At 34.7% G+C, this 21,856-nt stretch overlaps 1 protein-coding gene across 7 annotated transcripts in view; it reads right to left on the bottom strand.

The window, feature by feature from the left end:
- LOC149791338 (uncharacterized) overlaps window positions 1–21,856 on the bottom strand; it is a 234,754-nt gene that overhangs the window by 79,840 nt on the left and 133,058 nt on the right. For 6 of the 7 annotated variants that reach the window (XM_089969879.1, XM_089969883.1, XM_089969877.1 and 3 more), the window contains one exon: window positions 4,579–4,719. The exons of the other annotated variant lie outside the window; for it this stretch is intronic. In XM_089969879.1, the coding sequence (XP_089826005.1) occupies window positions 4,579–4,719 (141 nt within the window). The remainder of the gene's footprint in view (window positions 1–4,578; window positions 4,720–21,856) is intronic. 7 annotated transcript variants of the gene reach the window in all.

The following is a 21,856-nucleotide window of genomic DNA, read 5'->3' as shown; positions in this document are numbered from 1 at the left end:
AGCATACAATTGGTGAGGCACTGGATGATGATCTATGACACTTGAGAGTGGCAGAGTGTATATAATGAAGAGAACAGGTCCAATAACAGACCCCTGTGGAACACCACAACATAGATTAACTGCGCTGGACTGTATTCCATTTGGAGATACACTTTGTGTCCTGTTGACCAAGTAGGACTTAAACCACAGCAAGGCTGTATCATGAATACCAAATACATGCTGGAGACAGTTAAGTAATATATCATGGTCTATTGTGTCAAATGCTGCAGACAAATCAAGGAGGGTGAGGACTGTAATCTTTCCGCTATCCAAAGCAGAGAGAATGTCATTAACTACTTTTAGAAGAGTAGTTTCAGTACTGTGTCAAGGGCGATATGCAGATTGTACATTGCTAAAAAGACTGTTTGAATTTAGATGAGTTACAAGCTGGGATAGAACAACCTTTTCTAAGATTTTTTATATGAATGGGAGATTAGAAACTGGGCAGTAGTTCTTTAGATCGTTTATGGTCTAGTGTTGGTTTCTTCAGCAGAGGCTTTACAATGGCAGTTTTGAAAAATGATGGAAATTCCCCGGATGAGAGTGAGAGCTATTAATAACATCAGTTAGTGAAGGCAATACTGGATCTAAGCACTCCAGCAGCAGTGATGTTGGAATTGGATTAAGTTCACGTGACTTTGGTGCACTCTTCATCAGGATTGTACATACAAAATCCATAGAGACAGGTTCAAATGCTGCTAATGATTGCTGCTCAAATTCTGTATCCCAAATGTATGGTGACGACAAGTCAATTGAAATTGTGGTGTTAAGCTTATCTCTAATGGTTTGTACTTTGTCACGGAAGAAATTTGCAAACATATCCGGAAGGTCAACTGAAGAGAAGGTAGTTGGAAGTGGTGTACATCTGTTCCTTGACATCAGCTTGTTAGTAATCTCAAAGAGCTCTTTGCAGCTGGAATTTTCCATGATCTTAGTAATGTAGTGTGCTGATTTCGCTGTATGGACTATATCTGTGACAATCTTCTTAGTGGCTTCATAGATCTGCTTATAAATAGTGAGTCTGGTGGAAAGCCAAAGCCTCTCAGCTTTACGGCGGTCTCTTTTAGCAGTGTGAAGCTGGTCCCTAACACTGCTGTACCATGGAGAACAATTCTGAATTGATACTCTGCACTTGGTAGCTGGGACATGTTTGTTGAGCAATGAGCACAGGCAGTTATTGAGTTGTTCTGCTGTAGGAGGTAAGCAAGTTGTTAGGTTTGCTTGGATGTCGTGCATTAGTTTCGTTCTATTTATCATACGGAGGTTTCTCTTAGTAGCAGATAAAGGTGGAGGGTTAGAGACTGATACATCAAGATGGCATATAATGCAGAGGTGATCTGATGCAAGTTCATGGGATACAAGGGAGGACAGTAGAATGTTATCATCAGGTCTACGAAGAATCCAGTCTAAAATGTGACCATGTTTATAGGTGGGTTGGTTAACTGACTATTTTAGGTTTAAAACATTAATGGAATCTAGGCATTTTGATGTGTTTGGGTTTTCAGTACAGTCAAAGTGAAAGTTGAAATCTCCAAGAATAATCAGGTTGCCACCTATCGAATTTCCATACTCCAGGAGATTTGGAAACTGCTCCAAAAAGAGAGATTCAGTCAGCTTCATTTTTCTACTAGGAGGAGGGCGGTATAGGCAGAAAAAATGGACTGACCTTTGCTCCAGTGTGAGTGTGGTTTGGACTGGCAACATCAAGAGCAAGCAAGACACAGAATAATGAGAACAGATCGAAGCTTGTGACATGTGACATTTATCCATCTTAGACTTCCATCTACTAATCTTATATTTAAACGTGTGTTACCATTTGGCTATATTATATGTTGAAAATTTTCCTTATTTTCTACTCATAGTAACTGTACATGACATGTTTCCAAGACAACAGATGGGTTTCTTGAATTTAAAACCATTTCTCACAGATTCATTATAGTTTGATACACACTCAAGTAGCAGACCAGTCTAAATTGAAGAGAAAAAAACATGGCCCTAAATAGTAAGCATGTGACTCATGGATGTTATATGACAAAAACCTGTTAGAGAGGGATTTTGTTGAACTGCAAAACATGATACATAAGGAAAAGAACAAATCAATAGCACTTTACAAATATTTTAAGTGGAATTCGACAGTGATGTAATACAGCATTCAGAATTTGTGGACTTGACTTTACGACCTTTCAGTTAAAGTTAAATATGTTGTAGAATAGTTACAGTGAATGTTGTGTATAAATAATTTATCATTTTGTTTTGTGTCTGTATTCTCATACTAATCCATATGGATTTAGTGATCTGTGACAAGAATTTTAACTAACTGCTCATCCTCGTATGCTGCAAAAATAAATGTATATTATTTGAACAAAACCCAGGTGATTGTGGCCTCTGCAATGTCACATTTTAGATGCCCTCTAAAGTATGCTTTGAACTTATGCATAGGTGTATTTATTCAATATTTCTATCTAAAAAACACAAGATAATAAAGAACAAAGTACAAATTATCAATGCAGCATGTTATTACCTCACTAATACCATCTTCATTACTAACAAATTAAGCAAAAATAGTCAAAGTCTTCTAACTTGTTATGACAACATAAGGTCAATGATAGCATCTTGCAACATGGTCTTAAATACAAAAGTAAATAAAAGTGACAAAATCACTTTCATCTGGAAGAAATTGTAAAAATAATGTATACAACATGCAGCAGAATGATCATTCCCCACAATAAATCCAAAAGGAACATTGGATGGTCCAATCTGAACACAAAAATGGCTTGGATTGTCGGCAGTAAACTGTACAATGTTATTAGTACAGCAGCGTAGCTAAACACTTTCTACATCTGGAAGTGGCAAGGCAAGACAATGAGCAAGAGTTATTGCCCTTTGTCTACAAGACAGATAGAAAAGACATTTTTCATCTTCTTGCAGGGATGGATTCGGGAGGTAGCAGGCTAATATTCCTAACATAATGTGATTGGTGAATGTATTTGAAGGAGCAATACATGTGGTGCGAATGTCCCCTCAAGGTTTCTTTTACCCATACTTACCCACACTTTAGTCATCCGCAAAGAAATTTGTTACACAAGAAATTTTTGGGATGACCAAAACAACAGATGCATAATAACAACAAAGGTTACATCACCTCTTTTTCCTTACTACTTATTTTTCATAATGAAAAAATGTCAGTTTATTCATATTTCACTAAAAGAATTACAAGCAAAGGAACATCATGTAAGAATTATATTAATCTTAACACCATTAATTAAACAATTAAGGAATGTACAATCCCTACCCAGTATCATTAGGAGATAAACTGCTCTTAATGACCCTCACTGCACTGAAAACAATGAGATTAACAAACGAATCCCTGTCCAACATGTAAACACTCAAGTCTAAACAATGAATGGATAATTCTGATGACACATTAAAATTTATCCATACTACTACAAGTAATTCCCAAACCAACAAGAAGGAAGGGTCGGTGACTCCTGCAAAATGCGCTAAATAAATTATCACCTATTAAACAATACTCTTGAACTGAGGAACAACATTTCACTAAAACAGAAATATGAATATCAAGTACTGATACAGTATAACCATCGCTTTAGGTATTTGTTCTTCAAGAGATTATTGTTTCCATTACATACACATGTTATTCTGTGGCAATCAGGTCAAGATTTTGATATCCTCGTCCTTTTCAAGCATAAACATAATTTTTTAAACGAAAACTGATGTCATGGGTAATCAACTGTACTAAAGTAAATATATACACCATTAATTTTAGATAACATTTCAAAACAAAAAGTACACATTTCTACGTACTGTAACTGACTATTAGGCATACTGTCTGCAAATGCAAATTTTATATGTAAATTTTTTCGAATGTCAACATCATAGGGACATGTTAGCCATAATGTCTATAATCCATGAAAACTGGTTCCACAACAGAGAAAAAACCATTTTGTTTGTTTTAAAAGTTAATGTTCTTAAAGAACATGGTCTTGGATAAGAACTGAATACATATTTTGAGAAGAGAGAGGGACCTCTTTTATCTATACTAGCATCATTGGAATCTGATTGGGGGCCATAATCAGGCCTTATCGAGCATTGTCTTATGGGTAAATGTTGTAAACTCAGGAGTGGTGAGCTAAATATTTAACAAACTAAAAGCACAAAATTTTTAAACTTATTACTCTGCTGCTCACAGAATATGTACAAACTATGTCTTGCTCATGTTTGATAGTTCTCTATGTAGAAACTAATGAGGCATGGTTGACGGGAGATTGTTGACTATAGGGTTCAGTAACCTGGAACTTTGGTCAAGGTATGGTGTCCTCAATTAATGCACAGACAAGATTTTGTGGGAAGATAAAGCTTAATGACAGTGACATGTAAGGTATTCCTGATATTAAACCATATAACGATACAATCATCTATTCTGGAGAAATAGCAAAAACAAACTTTGTAATATTGTTCAAAGGTTTGTCTATTTTTGTAATGACTATTCTTTGGTTGAGAACCATGAGAATGCATTGCTACCTGTCGATACTTCAATTTTAACTTCATCTGGCTTCCTCTTTACTATAGGTGCTTGATTTGGTCTGTTTTTTCCTGCAGAGGAGGTTGCTAATGATGCAGAGGTTACATGTGACATTTCTCCATACTTCTCACCTGGATCATCTGAAAGACACAGTAACAAGAATCAAGATTTTCAGCATGAAAGATTCATCAAAGTGTTGACAAAGAACAGACAATGGACAGTTCTGACTTTGAACGATAAGCTCCGCCCACTTAGTTACTGTTGCTGTGGCTAACAAGCTATCTCGAAAATGGCAGATCCAGAAGCATCAACAGCAGATTCATTGGAAAATATTTTCAACAACATTTCTGAAAAATTCTTACCTGATTGCAAAGTTACAGCATATTGCTGGCCATCTATGTGGAGGAACAAACATCCTGACAAACTAGAAGATAACATCTTTCTGTTCTTGCAAAATAATGCATTCTTATTAATTATCAGATTTTCTAGTATGGCATCTGTACTTTAAAAAAAAAGGAAAATAAAGCGTTCGTTATGTACCTGTTACATTTATATCATGTATAATTGTCACATAAGAATAAAACAAGTATTTCTATTTCTACAATTAATAATTTCATTATGTTTAGGAAAACAAATATTAAAGTTAAATAAATAAACATCTTACCTGAATGACTGAATGAAATGTTTTACACGTCTCCGCAAGTGGACAGATGAATCATTTCATAAGGGTATCATTGAGAAACCAGTAAATTTGAATTATCTCAGATCCTTGTAAAATGATCATTTATCATAATCTCTTAAAAAAGAAGGAAATAATAATGGCACATCGAAATAAACAACAACATGCATGTTGATGGGATATATTTGCATCCGCTTTGACCTTTGTTCACTAATTAGTGTGACTCATTTTATTTTACTATATTGACGTTATAAGATTTTGGAGGTGTTTTAAAATCAGTAATTTGATAGAGATTAGTTTTCCTTCAAGTCAAAAGGACAAAACTATATATCAATGGCACGATATAGTTGATTTATAGTCTCAAGCCTAATAAAGACAAAATAAATATTTTATTTCACCTCTTCATCAATATCTTCACACCAGTTATTTATTTTTACCAAATCTTTCTTTAATTTAGTGCCAATCTCATGGCCTGTTGATCCAATATTATATAATGTCATATCATCTGTGGACATGTTGGTGGTGGATAGCTCAATGTAATAATGGTAAATCATTGATGTACAGCAGAAAGAGTAATGGTACAGTACAAGAATTGATCCTTGTGGAACACATGACTTTATCAGTTTCTTATCTGAAAGTTTATTTAAAATAGAAACTTGTTGCTGTCTGCCTTCAAGATAGGTTCAAAACAAATTTAAGCTTTCATGGTTAACTTGATATATCCTTAATTTTTCCAGCAGGATTTTGTGACTTACAAGGTCAAAAGCCTTTGTAAGGTCAGGAAACACTGTGCCTACAAGGCTACCTTGATCTGTTGATGTTAACCAATCAGCCAAGTTTGTCATGAATGTCCTTTCCAGAAGCCTACTTGTCATGAATGTAGTAACTTAAAATATTGCCAGGTACTTTCTAAATTCATTACAAACATGGCTTTCTAATATCTTTGAAAGTGACAATAAAACTGATATGTCTAGAGTTATTCATATCAGAAAGATCTCTCTTCTTATGTAGTGGAGTTACTTTTTCCAGTTTTAGACTGTTAGGAAAAATACCTGTGGAAATACTTAGACTGAAGATATAAATAAGTGAAGGTGCAATCAACTGAGAAGTGAGTCTTAGGAATTTAGCACTTATATTATCCATACCTGTAGCTGTTCTGACATCAAGTTGGTCCAATTCATTCAAAATGAATTCAAGACTTACTGAAGGTATTTTGAAGCAGTCTACTTTGTTAAGTTTTGAAAAATATCCTCATGTAATTCATCACTGCAGAATTTTTATGAGCGGTGAGATCCACAAGCTTTTTTATTTATATCCACAAAGTAATCATTGAGTGCGTTTGCAATTTCAAGAGGTTTTTGCTCAATATCACCATTTTCATCACTAATACATGTAAATGGCAGGTTATTAACAAATCTGCCTCTCAAGTCATTAAAGGTTTTCCAGAGTTTTCTAGGATTCTTTTTGTAATACTATCTGATATTTCAATGGAATAATAAGTTTTCCTTGTCTGTTGAATCAATGACTTGACTGTTTCTCCATAACCTGTAATTGTCAGTATCTTTTAATTTAGGAAATCTATCCCTTGTCTAATAGCAATCAGTATATCACATGTTACCCAATTTGGTCGATTTTGTTGCTTGACTCTCTTGAAATTAAAAAGGAGCATGAGAGAACAGGATGTCAGTAAACATCTATCCAGATGTCAAGAGTATCTGATGGGTCATCAAACGATTCAATTATTGACCAATGGATATCTTTCAGTTCTTTAAGGAATATCTGTGAATGCAATCTTTCCATTATTCGATACTTGATATATCTGTGATGACATGTTTGACTTTTTTTTACTTAATTTTTGTGTACAGCATATTGGATAATGCTAGCTTATGGAATATTGGGGAACTGCAACTTCTATAATATTGTCAGCATTGTTAGTGTAGATGTGATCAATTAGTGTTTCAGATATCTCTGTTATCCAGGTGGATGCATGAACTAGCTGTTGATAATTCTGGGAATTCATGATATTAATCCAGCTTTGATTGATATCATGAAGCAAACTGTAATTGAAGTCACCCAATAAACAGACCTCTTTGTTTTCTATATACAGAGTTTCAAGCTTATTTTGAAATGTAGTATACCAAGTATGTCAGTGTTCAATGGTCTATATACACAGCCTAATACAAATGGTTTTTGGATATTATGTATAATTTCTTGCCAAATTATTTCCATACCAATTTCCTCAGATGATACAGACATTTGAAAGAAATGCCATCCTTAATGTAAACAAGAAGTCCTCCACACTTTGGGAAGAGTCGGTCATTTCTTGGACAACTGTAGTTGGGAATTTTAAGTTCATCATCATGAAGAAGTTCGTGTAGGAAGGTTTCATTGAACACACAAAGATCAGACAAATAAAACTGATGATACTGACATTGCAAATGTTTTCAATGTTTCAATCACCAACATTACCACAAAGTTAAAAGAACCAGTGATAGAAAACAACTTTAATGAACTGAAAAAGTTCTGCAGAAGCAAAATCTCTAAGGAGGTACGTTTCTCTATCCCACCAGTATCAAAAAAACTTGGTTAAAAAATGTCTCAGTGAACTTGATACCAAGAAAGCTACAGGACTTGATCAGATTGGTCCATGACTCATTAAATCTTCTGCCTCTGCTATTGTAGATAGCATAACATTTATAATCAATTTAAGTATTGCAACCTCATCTGTCCCCAAAATATGGAAAACTGCAAAAATAACTCCTCTTCACAAATCTGGTTCTAAGGATGATGCTGATAACTACTGACCAATCTCAATACTACCAAATTTGTCAAAATTGATTGAAAAACATTTCCATGACTCATTCATGTTATATTTAACCAAGCACTTGCTGTTACACCCTACTCAATCAGGCTTTAGACAGAAGCATTTATGTGAGACTGCCTTGATCTCCCCAACTGATAAATGGCTTCAAGCACATGACCAAGGTAGAATAATAGGATCTGTATTTGTAGATTTCAGAAAGCTTTTGACATGGTGGATCATAAAATCCTTTCGAAGAAACTGAAAATTTACCAATGTGATGAAAGCACAGTTAGATGGTTTACTTCATACTTAAGTGAAAGAACACAACATGTTTATATAAATAATGTTCTGTCTGAACCTGAAACAATTAGATATTGAGTACCACAAGGCTCAACTCTAGGTCCATTACTATTTGTTTTATTTATTAATGACCTACAACTTTTACTAAGGGACTCAATATCATCTACAGATCTATATGCAGATGACACATTGTCATACAGCCAAAACACAGAGCATGAACTTGAAATTTCTATACAGGATGCCATAAATAAACTGGACAACTGGTGCACATGCAATGGCATGGTAGTAAATACTGGTAAAACCAAAATATTACTTATCTCAACATGGCAAAAAAGGACAAATCTTGATAGTGATGAACTACGTCTGACATGGAACGATAAAAATTTGCAAATGGTCTGTTATGATAGACTACTTGGTGTTTTGGTAGATAATAATCTATCATGGACTGAACATATCAAACATATCAGTAAAAGAGTCAATTCAAGTTTGTGGCTTCTCAGTAGGATAAGACATTTAATCCCTGAAAGGCAAAGAAAACTATTTTATAACAGTTACATACAACCCTATTTAGACTACTTTCATACAGCATGGGGTAATTCAAATGATATAAACATAGCAAAGCTGGTACATCTTCAAAAGAGAGCATTAGGGCTAATATCAATCCAGAAAGAAAGCAAGGAAAATATATCTGGTTAGTTAAAAATATTGTGTGTGTGTGATTTGGATTTTTAACGTAGCTTTAACAATTTTTCAGTCATATCGCTACGATGTCTGCAGTGTGGCAGTTTTTAGTGATATGTCTAGCACTGGGGCATCATGCTGCAGACATGTGACATGATGTCCCACCCAGTCACATTATCCGGACACCGGGCCGACCTGTCCTAACACTAACCTCTTAATGCTGAGTGCCAAGCGAGGCAGCTGTTAGTACCATTTTTGTAAGTCTTTGGTATGACTCGACCGGGGATCGAACCCACGACCTCCCGCATCCAAGGCGGACGCTCTAACCACTAGGCCACCGGAGTGGTCGTTAAAAATATTACCTATTAAAGACTGAATCCATTTGAGAAAAACCAAATTAATGTACAGAATATCCAATAATAGTGTTCCTGACTATTTACAATCACTAATCCAGTATAGGCTAAATGGCAATACTCCCCACCTGCGATCGATGTCTACCAAACATTATAAAATTCCCCAAACCAAATAAGGAATTAGTTTAAAAAACTTTCCAGTACTCTGGAACTTTGCTCTGGAATAGTATTCCAGTTGAGATTAGAAATGCCCACTTCCGAACCCAATATAATCCAGTGGCTTCAGAAATGCAGCTAAAATAAATAAATGGCATTGTATGAGGGCCTCAAGGTAGATTAGTTCTTAGCTAATTGTGTTACCCTCTTTAAATAAAGTCATTATTAGTAGTAGTAGTATGCAAAATTATCAATTACAGAATTATTTTCTGAAAGAAGTAGTTTGATTTCATCTAGTTTTAGAAAAAGATAATGGATATTTAGGTGGGAAATTTTAAGACTTTTTTGCTGAAGCCACTGATTTTGAGACAATTCTGGTTTTGAGATGAATGATATGGAACATCTGAATGAATCTTTTCAGTATCAATGTATGAACCATGATATTCCCCTAAATATCTGAATTAATCGTTTCAGTATCAATGTATGAACCATGATATTCCCCTAAATATCTGAATTAATCTTTTCAGTATCAATGTATGAACCATGATATTCCCCTAAATATCTCAATTAATCTTTTCAGTATCAATGTATGAACCATGATATTCCCCTAAATATCTCAATTAATCTTTTCAGTATCAATGTATGAACCATGATATTCCCCTAAATATCTGAATTAATCTTTTCAGTATCAATGTATGAACCATGATATTCCCCTAAATATCTCAATTAATCTTTTCAGTATCAATGTATGAACCATGATATTCCCCTAAATATCTCAATTAATCTTTTCAGTATCAATGTATGAACCATGATATTCCCCTAAATATCTGAATTAATCTTTTCAGTATCAATGTATGAACCATGATATTCCCCTAAATATCTCAATTAATCTTTTCAGTATCAATGTATGAACCATGATATTCCCCTAAATATCTCAATTAATCTTTTCAGTATCAATGTATGAACCATGATATTCCCCTAAATATCTGAATTAATCTTTTCAGTATCAATGTATGAACCATGATATTCCCCTAAATATCTGAATTAATCTTTTCAGTATCAAAATATGAACCCATGATATTCCTCTAAATTTTCTTTTATAAAGTGTCCTAAATCATGACTATCAACTGTTTTTTTCAGAAGATTTTTCAATCAGTCTAGAAACATTAACAAATTTAAGTTATCTCAGTAGCAGTTAACAGATTCAGGTCACTTTAAGTGATGGATGCATTTAATGGGAATGCGCCATGGGTACTACCATGGACATCGATGCTTTCTGTCAAATTTAGTCAAATTCTGAAAAGCTGTTTTGAGAACATGTTCAAGGACTCTTCTATTTTTGTAATGACTATTCCCTGGTTAAGAAACATCAGAACACCTTTCTATCTATCAATGCTTCATTTTTAACTTCTCCCCTTTCCCTTTAATATACGTGTTTGAATACCTGGACTGGATGTTTTATTTCCTGGATTGAATGTTTTATTTCTTGGATTGGATGTTTTATTTCCAACAGCGGACGCTACAACAGATGCAGAGGATATAGGTGGCTCAGTAAAGCTGTACTGATGTCACTTTTTGACGATTGTGCCAATACAGCGTATAGCCGATTATTAAAATTGCTGATACCAATTATGAGACCGATTATTTCAAGAAACCACCTGTTCTACAGCTAGTGAAAGCACTATCATTTGATTGACAAGTAAACTATGCCCTATTTTTGTTATAACTAAAAATGCCTAAAATGGGTGCGGATTTATGTTAACAGTTCAAATGTAGTCTCAAGCTACCATACACGTGATAACTATTTCCCACATTTTATATCCCACCTTATTTCTTATTGTTAACTCATATATGCAAATGAAACTCTCTACTAAATAACAAATTTATTCTGAATTAGTTGTTTTTGGGCACATATGCCCTGTGATACGTTTCTTCATTCTTTCTTTTAATTTAATGATCATAATCTACGGAATAGTAATGCCAGGTCAAGCTGACTCGTGTAAGTTTCAATTGTAGGAATGGAGATCATATTGTGCTTGTCGAGGAAAATCTACAGCATTCAATTATCATTCCTGGGATTTAGGAAGCAATTCACTAACAAGCAAAGCATGTGAAGTGCTGCAAAAATAAATTTCTGAACTCCTGGATTACGGAGATGTACTTTGTGAAGTTAGCCATAAAAAAGGGGTGGGGGGCATTTAATTCCTGAATGCGTGAAATCGACGGTCGCATTATACGTCACTTATCTTACATTGCAAAGTACGATCATAAGATTTTAGTATTAAAATGTCATTATCTAAATAAAGTTTCTTACAAAACTATTATTTGGAAAATAATATACATAATATAGATTTGCTTAATACTTGATGTTTCTATTAAAAAAAGAGAGACTGTAGGAAAGTAGATATTTTAGATTTGATAATGCATTTATTTCAAGTGACAACAGCTAGACCTAATATGCACTAATGGTGATGCGCAATGCAAAGACCATGGAAGTAGTGCAAAAGAGTCAAGTAATTATTTATTTTGTAATATTATGGCTGTATTGCTTGTTGTTAATAAAGTAATAACTATCCCATCTTTTTCAATTTTCATTGCCTATAGTCTTGAAAAAAATACTCACTACTTATTCTGGCAACATTTTTTGAAAATTGGCACAAAATATTGAGACTGGTGATTCTTTTTGGGTGACAACTTTTTAAAAAGCCAAGACCATCCCTGTAATGTGTATACTGGAAGTTCAACAGCCACACAAGGCCTCATTGGCTGGTTGGCTGCTGTGATTAGGATGAGTGCATGTATGGTATTGATAATTTGTTGTGAGCAGACAATCAGCGGTAGTTTACAGCAAGCATGTTAAAAAGTATTTACTTTTAAGAATATACTGTCTTTCAATTAACCCCCAAATTAAATGTTTATTCCTTAATTCCCACTATTTAATTCTGATTTAAAATTAAAGCCATGTCAAGATGAATGTTATGATTAAATTTATATTATGGAAATTTGTTTACATCGGCACCATTTATTTCTGCCAATACCGATTATACTGATTGTTCCAATAATCGGCCTGATTATGAGTATGACCGACTAATTGGTACAGCTTTATGGTTCAGGCATTTGAAAGTATGAAAAATGTATAAAAAGTTTATGCAGGGACTGCACTGGGCTTCGATAATTTCACAAATTACAATTTTTTTCTCTTATTGGCGAGAAAATATACCATCTGACGATTGTTCCTTTTTTTCTACATTAGTGGCTGTTTAAGCCTGTATACACAATTATGGGTTTAGAGAGGAGCAATTCAGAGGCGCCATGAAAGGAAGCTGCAAACATGATCCAAAATAACTGGAATCTACCTGTTGCTATGTAAACAACTTTTCTGTTCAAATTGACAAACCATCTTAACAGTGCACTGTTATATCATAATCCTCTTATGCTGACATCTGGCCCAAGTACTTTATACCATGAGATCTCCACCTTTTGTTTTGTTTAGGTATTTTTACATTTCTGGTGGTGGCCCTGAGTGGCCGAGTGGTCTAAAGTACTCTCTGTTATGGATCACTGCCATCTCACCTCTGTCTGCATGGGTTCGAGTCTCGGATTCGGCTTTTGTGGGTATGTGAGAAAGCTTGCCAGTAGCTTCTCGTGGGTTGGTGGTTCTTTCCATGGTTTTCCTGGGTTCTTCCTCCACCATTAATACTGGCCGCCATGTATAGCCTATCATGTGCTGAAAAATGGCGTTAAACCCTACAACAACAACAACAACATTTCTGGTAGCGAAGATCAACCAGATGAGGCACGATTTTATTTTATTTTATAATGGATCATTCAGAGAAAATAGTGTTGGACCATTCGCCGCTTGTAATTAAGTAGTTAACATATTTATTTAAATGACCTTTGTATGCAGATGGTATTAGTAAAATCCCTCTTCTTTTCACTCATATAATTAAATCCTTCAGAACAATAGCATTCTCTGTAGTAACCCTTGTCAGAACCAAACACCTGTATATCCACTGTCTGTTGATCTTTTTTTCAAATTTCTGATGCATGCATGGAAGGCCAAAAATAATAGATCAACATGTTGATCTGTCCAATAGTCATGCTACCGGAACTAGCTACAATCAACCAAACTTTGAAGGCAGGAACAGTAGCTGCAATAATCAATTACCAAACGATGGCTAATTCATTTTTTTTTTCACGTACAGAAGAAAAAAAATCATTTCAAGGTGAGGAACATCAAATTTAATGCATAAGCACAGTTACATGTTTGAAATTTAATGAATAAAGCACATACTACTAATCATTAGATTTTGCCAAATGCTGTTTTAATGAAAACTTGTGACTCATCTTGATGAATTGGTTATGTTCACTGAAGCCAAACTACATGTAAAGGTCAGTTTACACATGAATAATGTAGTAAGCATTTATTTTATGCTTGCATTTTTATGGGGAAAACTGAAGGTCATAGACCTCAGAAAAAATGTTATTTTCAAACCGTGATCATTTGTCCAATAATGAAAGGAATCTATGCCAGAATGCTTTATGTCAATGTTGATAAAAAATCCTATTCAGCAGTTTTTCAGAAAACTCTGCTTCTGTTTTTTCTGTTTTAAGCAAGAGTGGCCATATCTGATGGCCAATTAACATCATTTGCATAACACTGATAACACCCAGTGCCAGTTGCATTCTGTCAAATTTGGTCAAATTATTTTTACCACTTTTTGTGAGGGGAAAACAAGGGTTGTCCAGTTTTTATTAATTGGCCATATTTGGTGTTGGAACAGTGTAAAAGCCCCATATGCCTGCATGCTTACCTTGATATTTGATCAAATTCAGTTCTGCTGTGTTTGAGAAGAAGCCATTGCTATATTTGTCTATTTTTAGTAACAGTAGCCATATTTGATTGCAGATCAACATCATTTCAATAAATGTGAAAGGTCTCCACACCAGCATACTTTCTACTAAGTTTCATCAAGATCTATTCAGCAATCTTGGATAAGTCATAAAAAAATGTTCTCTGTGTTTAGTAATGGCAGCAATAATGGCAGCAACATTGTAGAAAAACTAGTATCAAATAACAGTACATGTTTTGTAGTTGAGCAATGTAAAACCAAACAATTTAGAAATTCTTTCTTAGTAAAAACAATTGTGAACTGGAATCATCTGAGCGACAGTGTTGTGTGGGCGGAATCAGTGGAGAGCTTCAAGACAGCTCTTAAACAATACTACTAACATTCTAGTTGGCTCTCTCTTTCGGTGCAAATTTACGCCGTATACATTCACATTCAGAATATCAGATGGTGGTTGGTTTGTAAAAAGTCTTCACCCCAAAATGCTTTTTGTCTAAATTAGTCAAATTCTATTAACTGCTTTGGAGAAGTTTGTGGTTTGAAAAAAAAAACATCAATTATACTTGATGGCAAATGAAAAACATTTGCATTTGTATAAACTTGAGAGGTCTTCATGCCAAGATGCTTTCTGGCAAGTTCCCTCAAATTCTATTCAGTGGTTTTGGAGATGCAGTTTCAAGTTTTTTTCAGGTGACCATTTTAGAACTGACACTGGCATCAAATGAATAAACTTAAGCTCTTCATCACAAGTTACGCAAGTTACGGTATGCACATTATAATAGCTATCACTTAGCCTATTGTTGGCAGGTGAGAAGATTGATTTTGATATTGTTTTGATAAAATTGCAATGTTTCGTTTACTGTACACCATGTACACATTAAGAAAGGACAAAGTCCAAAAAGGGCTGATTTAGGTCCCCAAATAGAGATAAATTAAAATGTTTGTAAGAGTATTTGTTCTGGTTATTTTAAGTCCGCTACATATCAACTGCAACACATGTACACATGATAAAATGAAACTGTAAAATTAACAGTTAATTTTATTCCTAAATAGGCCTGTGTTCAATCGAAATCTCAAATTTTGACAGACTTCCAGCTCTTTGAACACCTCAAAAACTAACAGTGCTTTTGAGAACATGTTTGATTTATTTGACATAAGATACTTTTTGTAACCATCTAACGTGCAAATTTCATACATGCTTTTATTTGTGCACATCACAAATGAGCAGAAAAATTAAGGCAAAATATGAAACTTTGACAATTTGCCATTCTGGTCCCCATGCAATTAGGTGTCCATTCGGAGTAACATAAAATGCCATTTTATGTTTCTTTAAACAAAACTGATATTCAGTGTCCATTACTATTTGAATAGGTGACTGTATTTTTCTGTGTTTCTGGTTGCAGTTTGAGGCATTCTTTAGCACAAATCATAATCAAAATATCTGGACAAAAGCAACTAAATAAACAGGAGGTACATTGAGGAATGATGTTCATAGCAACAACAAAAAAAGCAGTTGATGATGCCATTTTAAAATGTTATGTTAATATGGAATGACTGTAAAAAATAAAATCTCATATTAAGTTACATTTATTTTTATTGTTTTATGATTTCAAATATACTGGCACACAGGCTAACTGGATCATAATAGAATATTAATGTGAATTACACCCATTCATTAAAGTTCTGAAATCTGCACTGAATCCAGTAAACAAAAACGCAATATTCATTAGCATCATTATTCATTTACTTCAGTTTTCATGAACTGTTTTAGTAAAAAATGTTTAAATTATCATCCATAGATAGGATTTACTCTCAAAGAAATATTTATTGAAGACTGTGACTATTATACAATTTATTTAACTTTAGTACAATGATGTGTATAAAATTTGTTGGTTTGTTCTTAATCAAAAAAGAAAAGAAAAAACATGACCAAACCTTTTTAGTACAATGTATCAAACAGTAACTGTTAAAGCCCAGTCCTAGCCATTTTTAATTTATTAATTTTGTTTTTCTTGAATTTTTCTTCAAAATATAAATAAGAATCTATTTTTCCTTCTGTACTTCATTTGCATTCTGTTCACATGATTTCTTTATTTCTTTCCATTTGTTACAAATTTCTGATGAATAACATGAGCTGTTATATCTGTCCAAAGGTCTGAAAGTAATTCAAAGTATTATTCTTAAAAAACTGCAATTTCAACTGGTTTCTGGAGTGAGGGGGTTGGGTTTTAACACCATTTTATGGACACTGATGGCTTTATCATGCACAGGAAGTGGAAGCTAAGTGCCTTTCCCAACTACACACACAGACAGCCGGCGTGGGTTGTGGTTTGGCAAGGTATTGCACTGCTGACTCTTAGATTACAAATACAACCTTCTACTAACTGAGCAACCATGTTCCCCTCCTTGCCCATACAAATGGTATTGTGAGTCATAGGGGTTGAAAAGTGTCTCATGTATACTGAATTTAAAAAGATTTTTGTTATTTTTCATCAGGTCTCCTCTCAACTGCAAAAAATACATGTCTATAGAGACATTAATGGGAAAAGGCAATAGTCGCAGAAGACGTGTGCATCAAATTTAAGTCATAATGCTTTATCTGATGTAGCCGTTATGTATGCTTCTCTTGGAGAGATATGGCTATATATGAATTCACGTACCATCCATGGCGAGAGAGAGAATCTATGTGAATGACCCTAGCTGTAAAATTGTGGCAGTGATGTTCCTATCTTTAGTATGTTGCAAGTGTTTAGCTGCTGTATTCTGAATCTCTTATTCATATTTTTGTTTCAATATTCAACTTGATTTGTACAAGTGTTGTGTATGCTCACTTGTGAGTGTGTGCCTATGCAAACTGAAATCTTGTCAGTACTGTGCAACACTAATTTCAATTTAAATGATAAAATATTAAGACTAACTGCCTGGCCAAAATCGGGTATAAATTATATCTACCCTTGAGTATGCTGCTCCTTTTTAAAACAAGATAAGATGCTCAATAGCTCAAAGTTATGTCTGTGAGTGTTTGACCATGCATGCATGAGTGTTTATGAATTCTTCTTTTGAATGGATTCCCAATCAATGGATAAGAAAATTATTTTTTACATTTATCAGACCTGAAAGGTTGCTTGTTTCCTTGTTTTATGATTAAACTGAATATAAAACAATAGGTTTACTTCGATTCAAGGCTTGGTTTCATACTTAATTTTTTGGGTGGTGGTGGTGGAATAATGGGATTCTCTTACTAGTCTGTACACTTTTTCTTTCTTTTAGACCCCCAAAAATATGTTTTCAGTCAGCCAACTGTCCCTATGTTTTTTTTGCTCACTCTAGCAATTTTTTACCCTGCAGGGCAAAAAAAGTAAAAACAAATCCCAAAATTAATTTGTGCATCTTGTTTAGCTATGTGCTTGATGCACTTATACAATATCTATATTAATCATTATCATATATATAATGTTATAAAAACTATAAAAAAAATCCCTATCCACCTACCCAAATTTTAAAACCAGTGCAATAGGAAACATGCATACTTTTTTTTTGTGGGGGGGCTTACCTCAATTCTTTTTTCAACTAATACAATGTATACTTTACATCACAGCAAAAAAAAATTTTAAAGTATTAACATGGTCACATTTTAGACTGGATTCTTCATAGACCTGATGATAACATTCTACGGTCCTCCCTGGTATCCAATGAACTTGCATCAGATCACCTCTGCATTATATGCCATCTTGACGTATCAGTCCCTAACCCTCCACATTTATCTGCTACTAAGAGAAACCTCCGTATGATAAATAGAACCAAACTAATGCACGACATCCAAGCTAACCTAACAACTTGCTAACCTCCTACTGCAGAACAACTTGATAACTGTCTGCGTTCACTGCTTGACAAACATGCCCCAGCTACCAAGCGCACAGTATCAATTCAAAAGTGTTCTCCATACTATAGCAGTGTTAGGGACCAGCTTCGCACTCCTAAAAGAGACCACCATAAAGCAGAGAGACTCTGGCTTTCCACCAGACTTACCATTCATAAACAAATCTATGAAGTCACTAAGAAGAATGTCACAAATATAGTCCATGCAACAAAATCAGCCCACTACACTACTAAGATCATGGAAAGTTCCAGCTGCAAAGAGCTCTTCAAAATTACTAACAAGCTAATGTCAAGGAACAAATTAACTCCACTTCGAACTACCTTCTCTCCAGTCGACCTTCTGGACATGTTTGCAAATTTCTTCCCTGACAAAGTACAAACCATCAGAGATAAGCTTGACACCACAATTTCAACTGACTCGTCATCACCATACACTTGGGATACAGAATTTGTGTGGCAACCATTAGCAACATTTGAATTTGTCTCTATGGATTTCGTAAGTACAATCCTGACGAAGAATGCACCAAAGTCATGTGAACTTGATCCAATTCCAACATCGCTGCTGCTTAAGTGCTCAGATCCAGTTTTGCCTTCACTAACTGATGTCATTAATACCTCTCTCTCTCTCATCCGGGGAATTCCCATCATTTTTCAAAACTGCCATTGTAAAGCTTCTGCTGAAGAAACCATCACTAGACCATAACAATTTGAAGAACTACTGCCCAGTTTCTAATCTCCCATTCATATCAAAACTCTTAGAAAAGGTTGTTCTATCCCAGCTTGTATCTCATCTAAATTCAAACAGTCTTTTTACCAATGTACAATCTGCATATCACCCTTGCCACAGCACTGAAACTACTCTTCTAAAAGTAGTTAATGACATTCTCTCTGCGTTGGATAGTGGAAAGATTACAGTCCTCACCCTCCTTGATTTGTCTGCAGCATTTGACACAATAGACCATGATATATTACTTCACCATCTCCAGCATGTATTTGGAATTCATGATATAGCCTTACTGTGGTTCAAGTCCTACTTGGTCAACAGGACACAAATTGTATCTGCAAATAGAATACACTCCACCCCAGTTGATCTATGTTGTGGTGTTCCACAGGGGTCTGTTATTGGACCTGTTGTCTTCATTCTGTACACTCAGTCGCTCTCAAGTATCATAGATCATCATCTAGTATCTCACCAACTGTACGCTGATTACACCCAAATATACAAATCTAGCCATGCAACTGAAGTTGATGCTGCCATCCAAGGTGTAGAAAGGTGCATTTCTGATGTGAAATCATGGATGACATGTAACAAGCTGCAGATGAATGATGATAAAACTGAGACCATTCTGATCACAACACAAAGACTTTCTCATTCACATCCTTTACCTCAAACAATAAATATCAGCAACGTTAACATTAAATTCACATTCAGTACGAAACCTAGGTGTTACTCTGGACAGTACTCTCACATTGCACCAACATGTCATGAACATATGCAAGGCTGCATATCTTGAGCTGAGACGCATCAGCTCCATTCGCAAATATCTTTCAGCTGATGCCACTAAAACACTTGTATGTTCATTAGTATTTGAAAGACTGGACTATTGTAACTCAATTCTGTCTGGTTCATCTCAATATCTACTCCAGAAACTTCAAAAATTTCAAAACACAGCTGCTCAGATCATACTTAGAGTACCATGATCAGAGCACACCTCCCCGCTGCTCTGTACCCTACACTGGCTATCCATTCGATCCAGAATCAAACACAAAATTTGTTCTCTGTGCTATGTTTCACTGTCGGACTCTAGTCCAACATACCTATCCGATCTCACTCATGTATACACACCAGCAAGATACTTACGCTCCTCTTCTGACAATCGTATACTCATTATTCCCACTATGAAAACAAAGTCATATGGACAGCATTCTTTTGCATACCAGGGCCCAGCAACATAGAATGAATTGCCCACTGAACTTAGACACAAAGACACAGTGACCACATTCAAGAGGGCTCTCAAAACTCACTTATTTCGACTGCAAGAACAAACTTAAAGACCTAATAAAGTTTCCTACCTGAAATATTCTCAGCATGTTTTTTATTTTTTAATGTTTTTCTAATCTCATGGTATTTGTTTTATAAAATATTATTATGTTTTTTATCTGATAGGTGTTGTCTAATGTTGTAAAGTGCTTAGAGCTTTTAAATTGGCGCTATACAAAGTCCTCATTATTATTATTATTATCTGAGAACCACATGTTTACTGACTTCTAACTGGTTAAGTGTCAGTAATGACATTGATGAAATAATTGGGGGTGGGGTTTACACACTTGAACAAATACATTTGTAATAATCCCTCTATTGTTTATTTGTATTTTCATTTCCTTCACTATGAAAGCCCATATCATATTTAATAAGAAACAGGTGCCTGTCCATTCATTATCTTCACAATGAGTATACCAAAATTGATACCCTCCACCCGTAACAAACTGTACCATATAGAAAAGACATGTGTCGTGTGCTGTATGCCTTACAGCTAATGTACCCCTTCTCTCTCTTTCATAAAAACAGTTTTAAAAAAGTATCTAATTTTGTGATCACTGATTAATAAAAGGAAGAATGTTATGAATTGGTAATAAAATAAAGTATAATATAAGTTTTCCCTACCAATGCACACACAAAACTACTTCGATTACTGATGTTCTGAACATGAATTCATCGATTATACACTATAGCAACATACGGCTATTGCTACTACATAAAAGAACTGTGCGGCTTTTGGGTGTTTACAGTAAATACACGTTATTCTGTGGCAATCAAGTCAAGATTTTGATATGCTTCTTCATTTTCAAGCATAAACATAAATCTTTAAATGAAAATGGGTGTCATACAACTGTACTTAACGCAAATATATACATCATTAATTTTAGACAATGTTTCAAAACAAAAAGACATATTTCTACATACTATAACTGACTATTAGGCATACTGTGTGCAAATGCAGATTTATAGATGTACACCACTCCCTCGATAACTCGCGCACATCGGGGTCCAGAAACATCGACCGCACTATAAGCGAGGGGCGAGTTATCGAGGGACCTATAAAATAAGCCCAAAACCAATAAAGTGATTGACGACATAACGGAAAAATAAGCGGGGGGTAGGCAGATTATACTGTTGAATACTCACTTTATAATCGTTCTGAGATTAACTGTTAATAAATATCTCTTCATAACGGTGTACTTTATTATTTTCTCATAGGACAACATTAAAAATTTCAGGATAAATTACAGTATATTGAGGCGATCATCGAAAACATTATTCCACGTGGTTTCCGTTCGCTGAACATGTGTACCACTTCACACATTGTGTACTACGTCACTAAGTTTTATGCTGAATTGTATACATTCTAGTTTTATTGTTTGAGCCAAATTAGAAGTTTTTTATACACAAAAGATCGACTCTTTTCGAGAAACAGTGTCGATCGAACGATAGATAGATAGATTTGAATGCGATAGAAGTAAAATGGAAAAAAAAAAGAAACAAGAGTTAATCAGTACTGACATATTTAATTGGTC

The sequence above is a fragment of the Sinohyriopsis cumingii genome, chromosome 9, assembly GCF_028554795.1.
Source record: "Sinohyriopsis cumingii isolate HCF-2022 chromosome 9, ASM2855479v2, whole genome shotgun sequence".
NCBI lineage: Eukaryota > Metazoa > Mollusca > Bivalvia > Unionida > Unionidae > Sinohyriopsis > Sinohyriopsis cumingii.
Note: the sequence above shows the minus strand (reverse complement) of the source record. Positions and strands in the feature narration are given on the sequence as shown.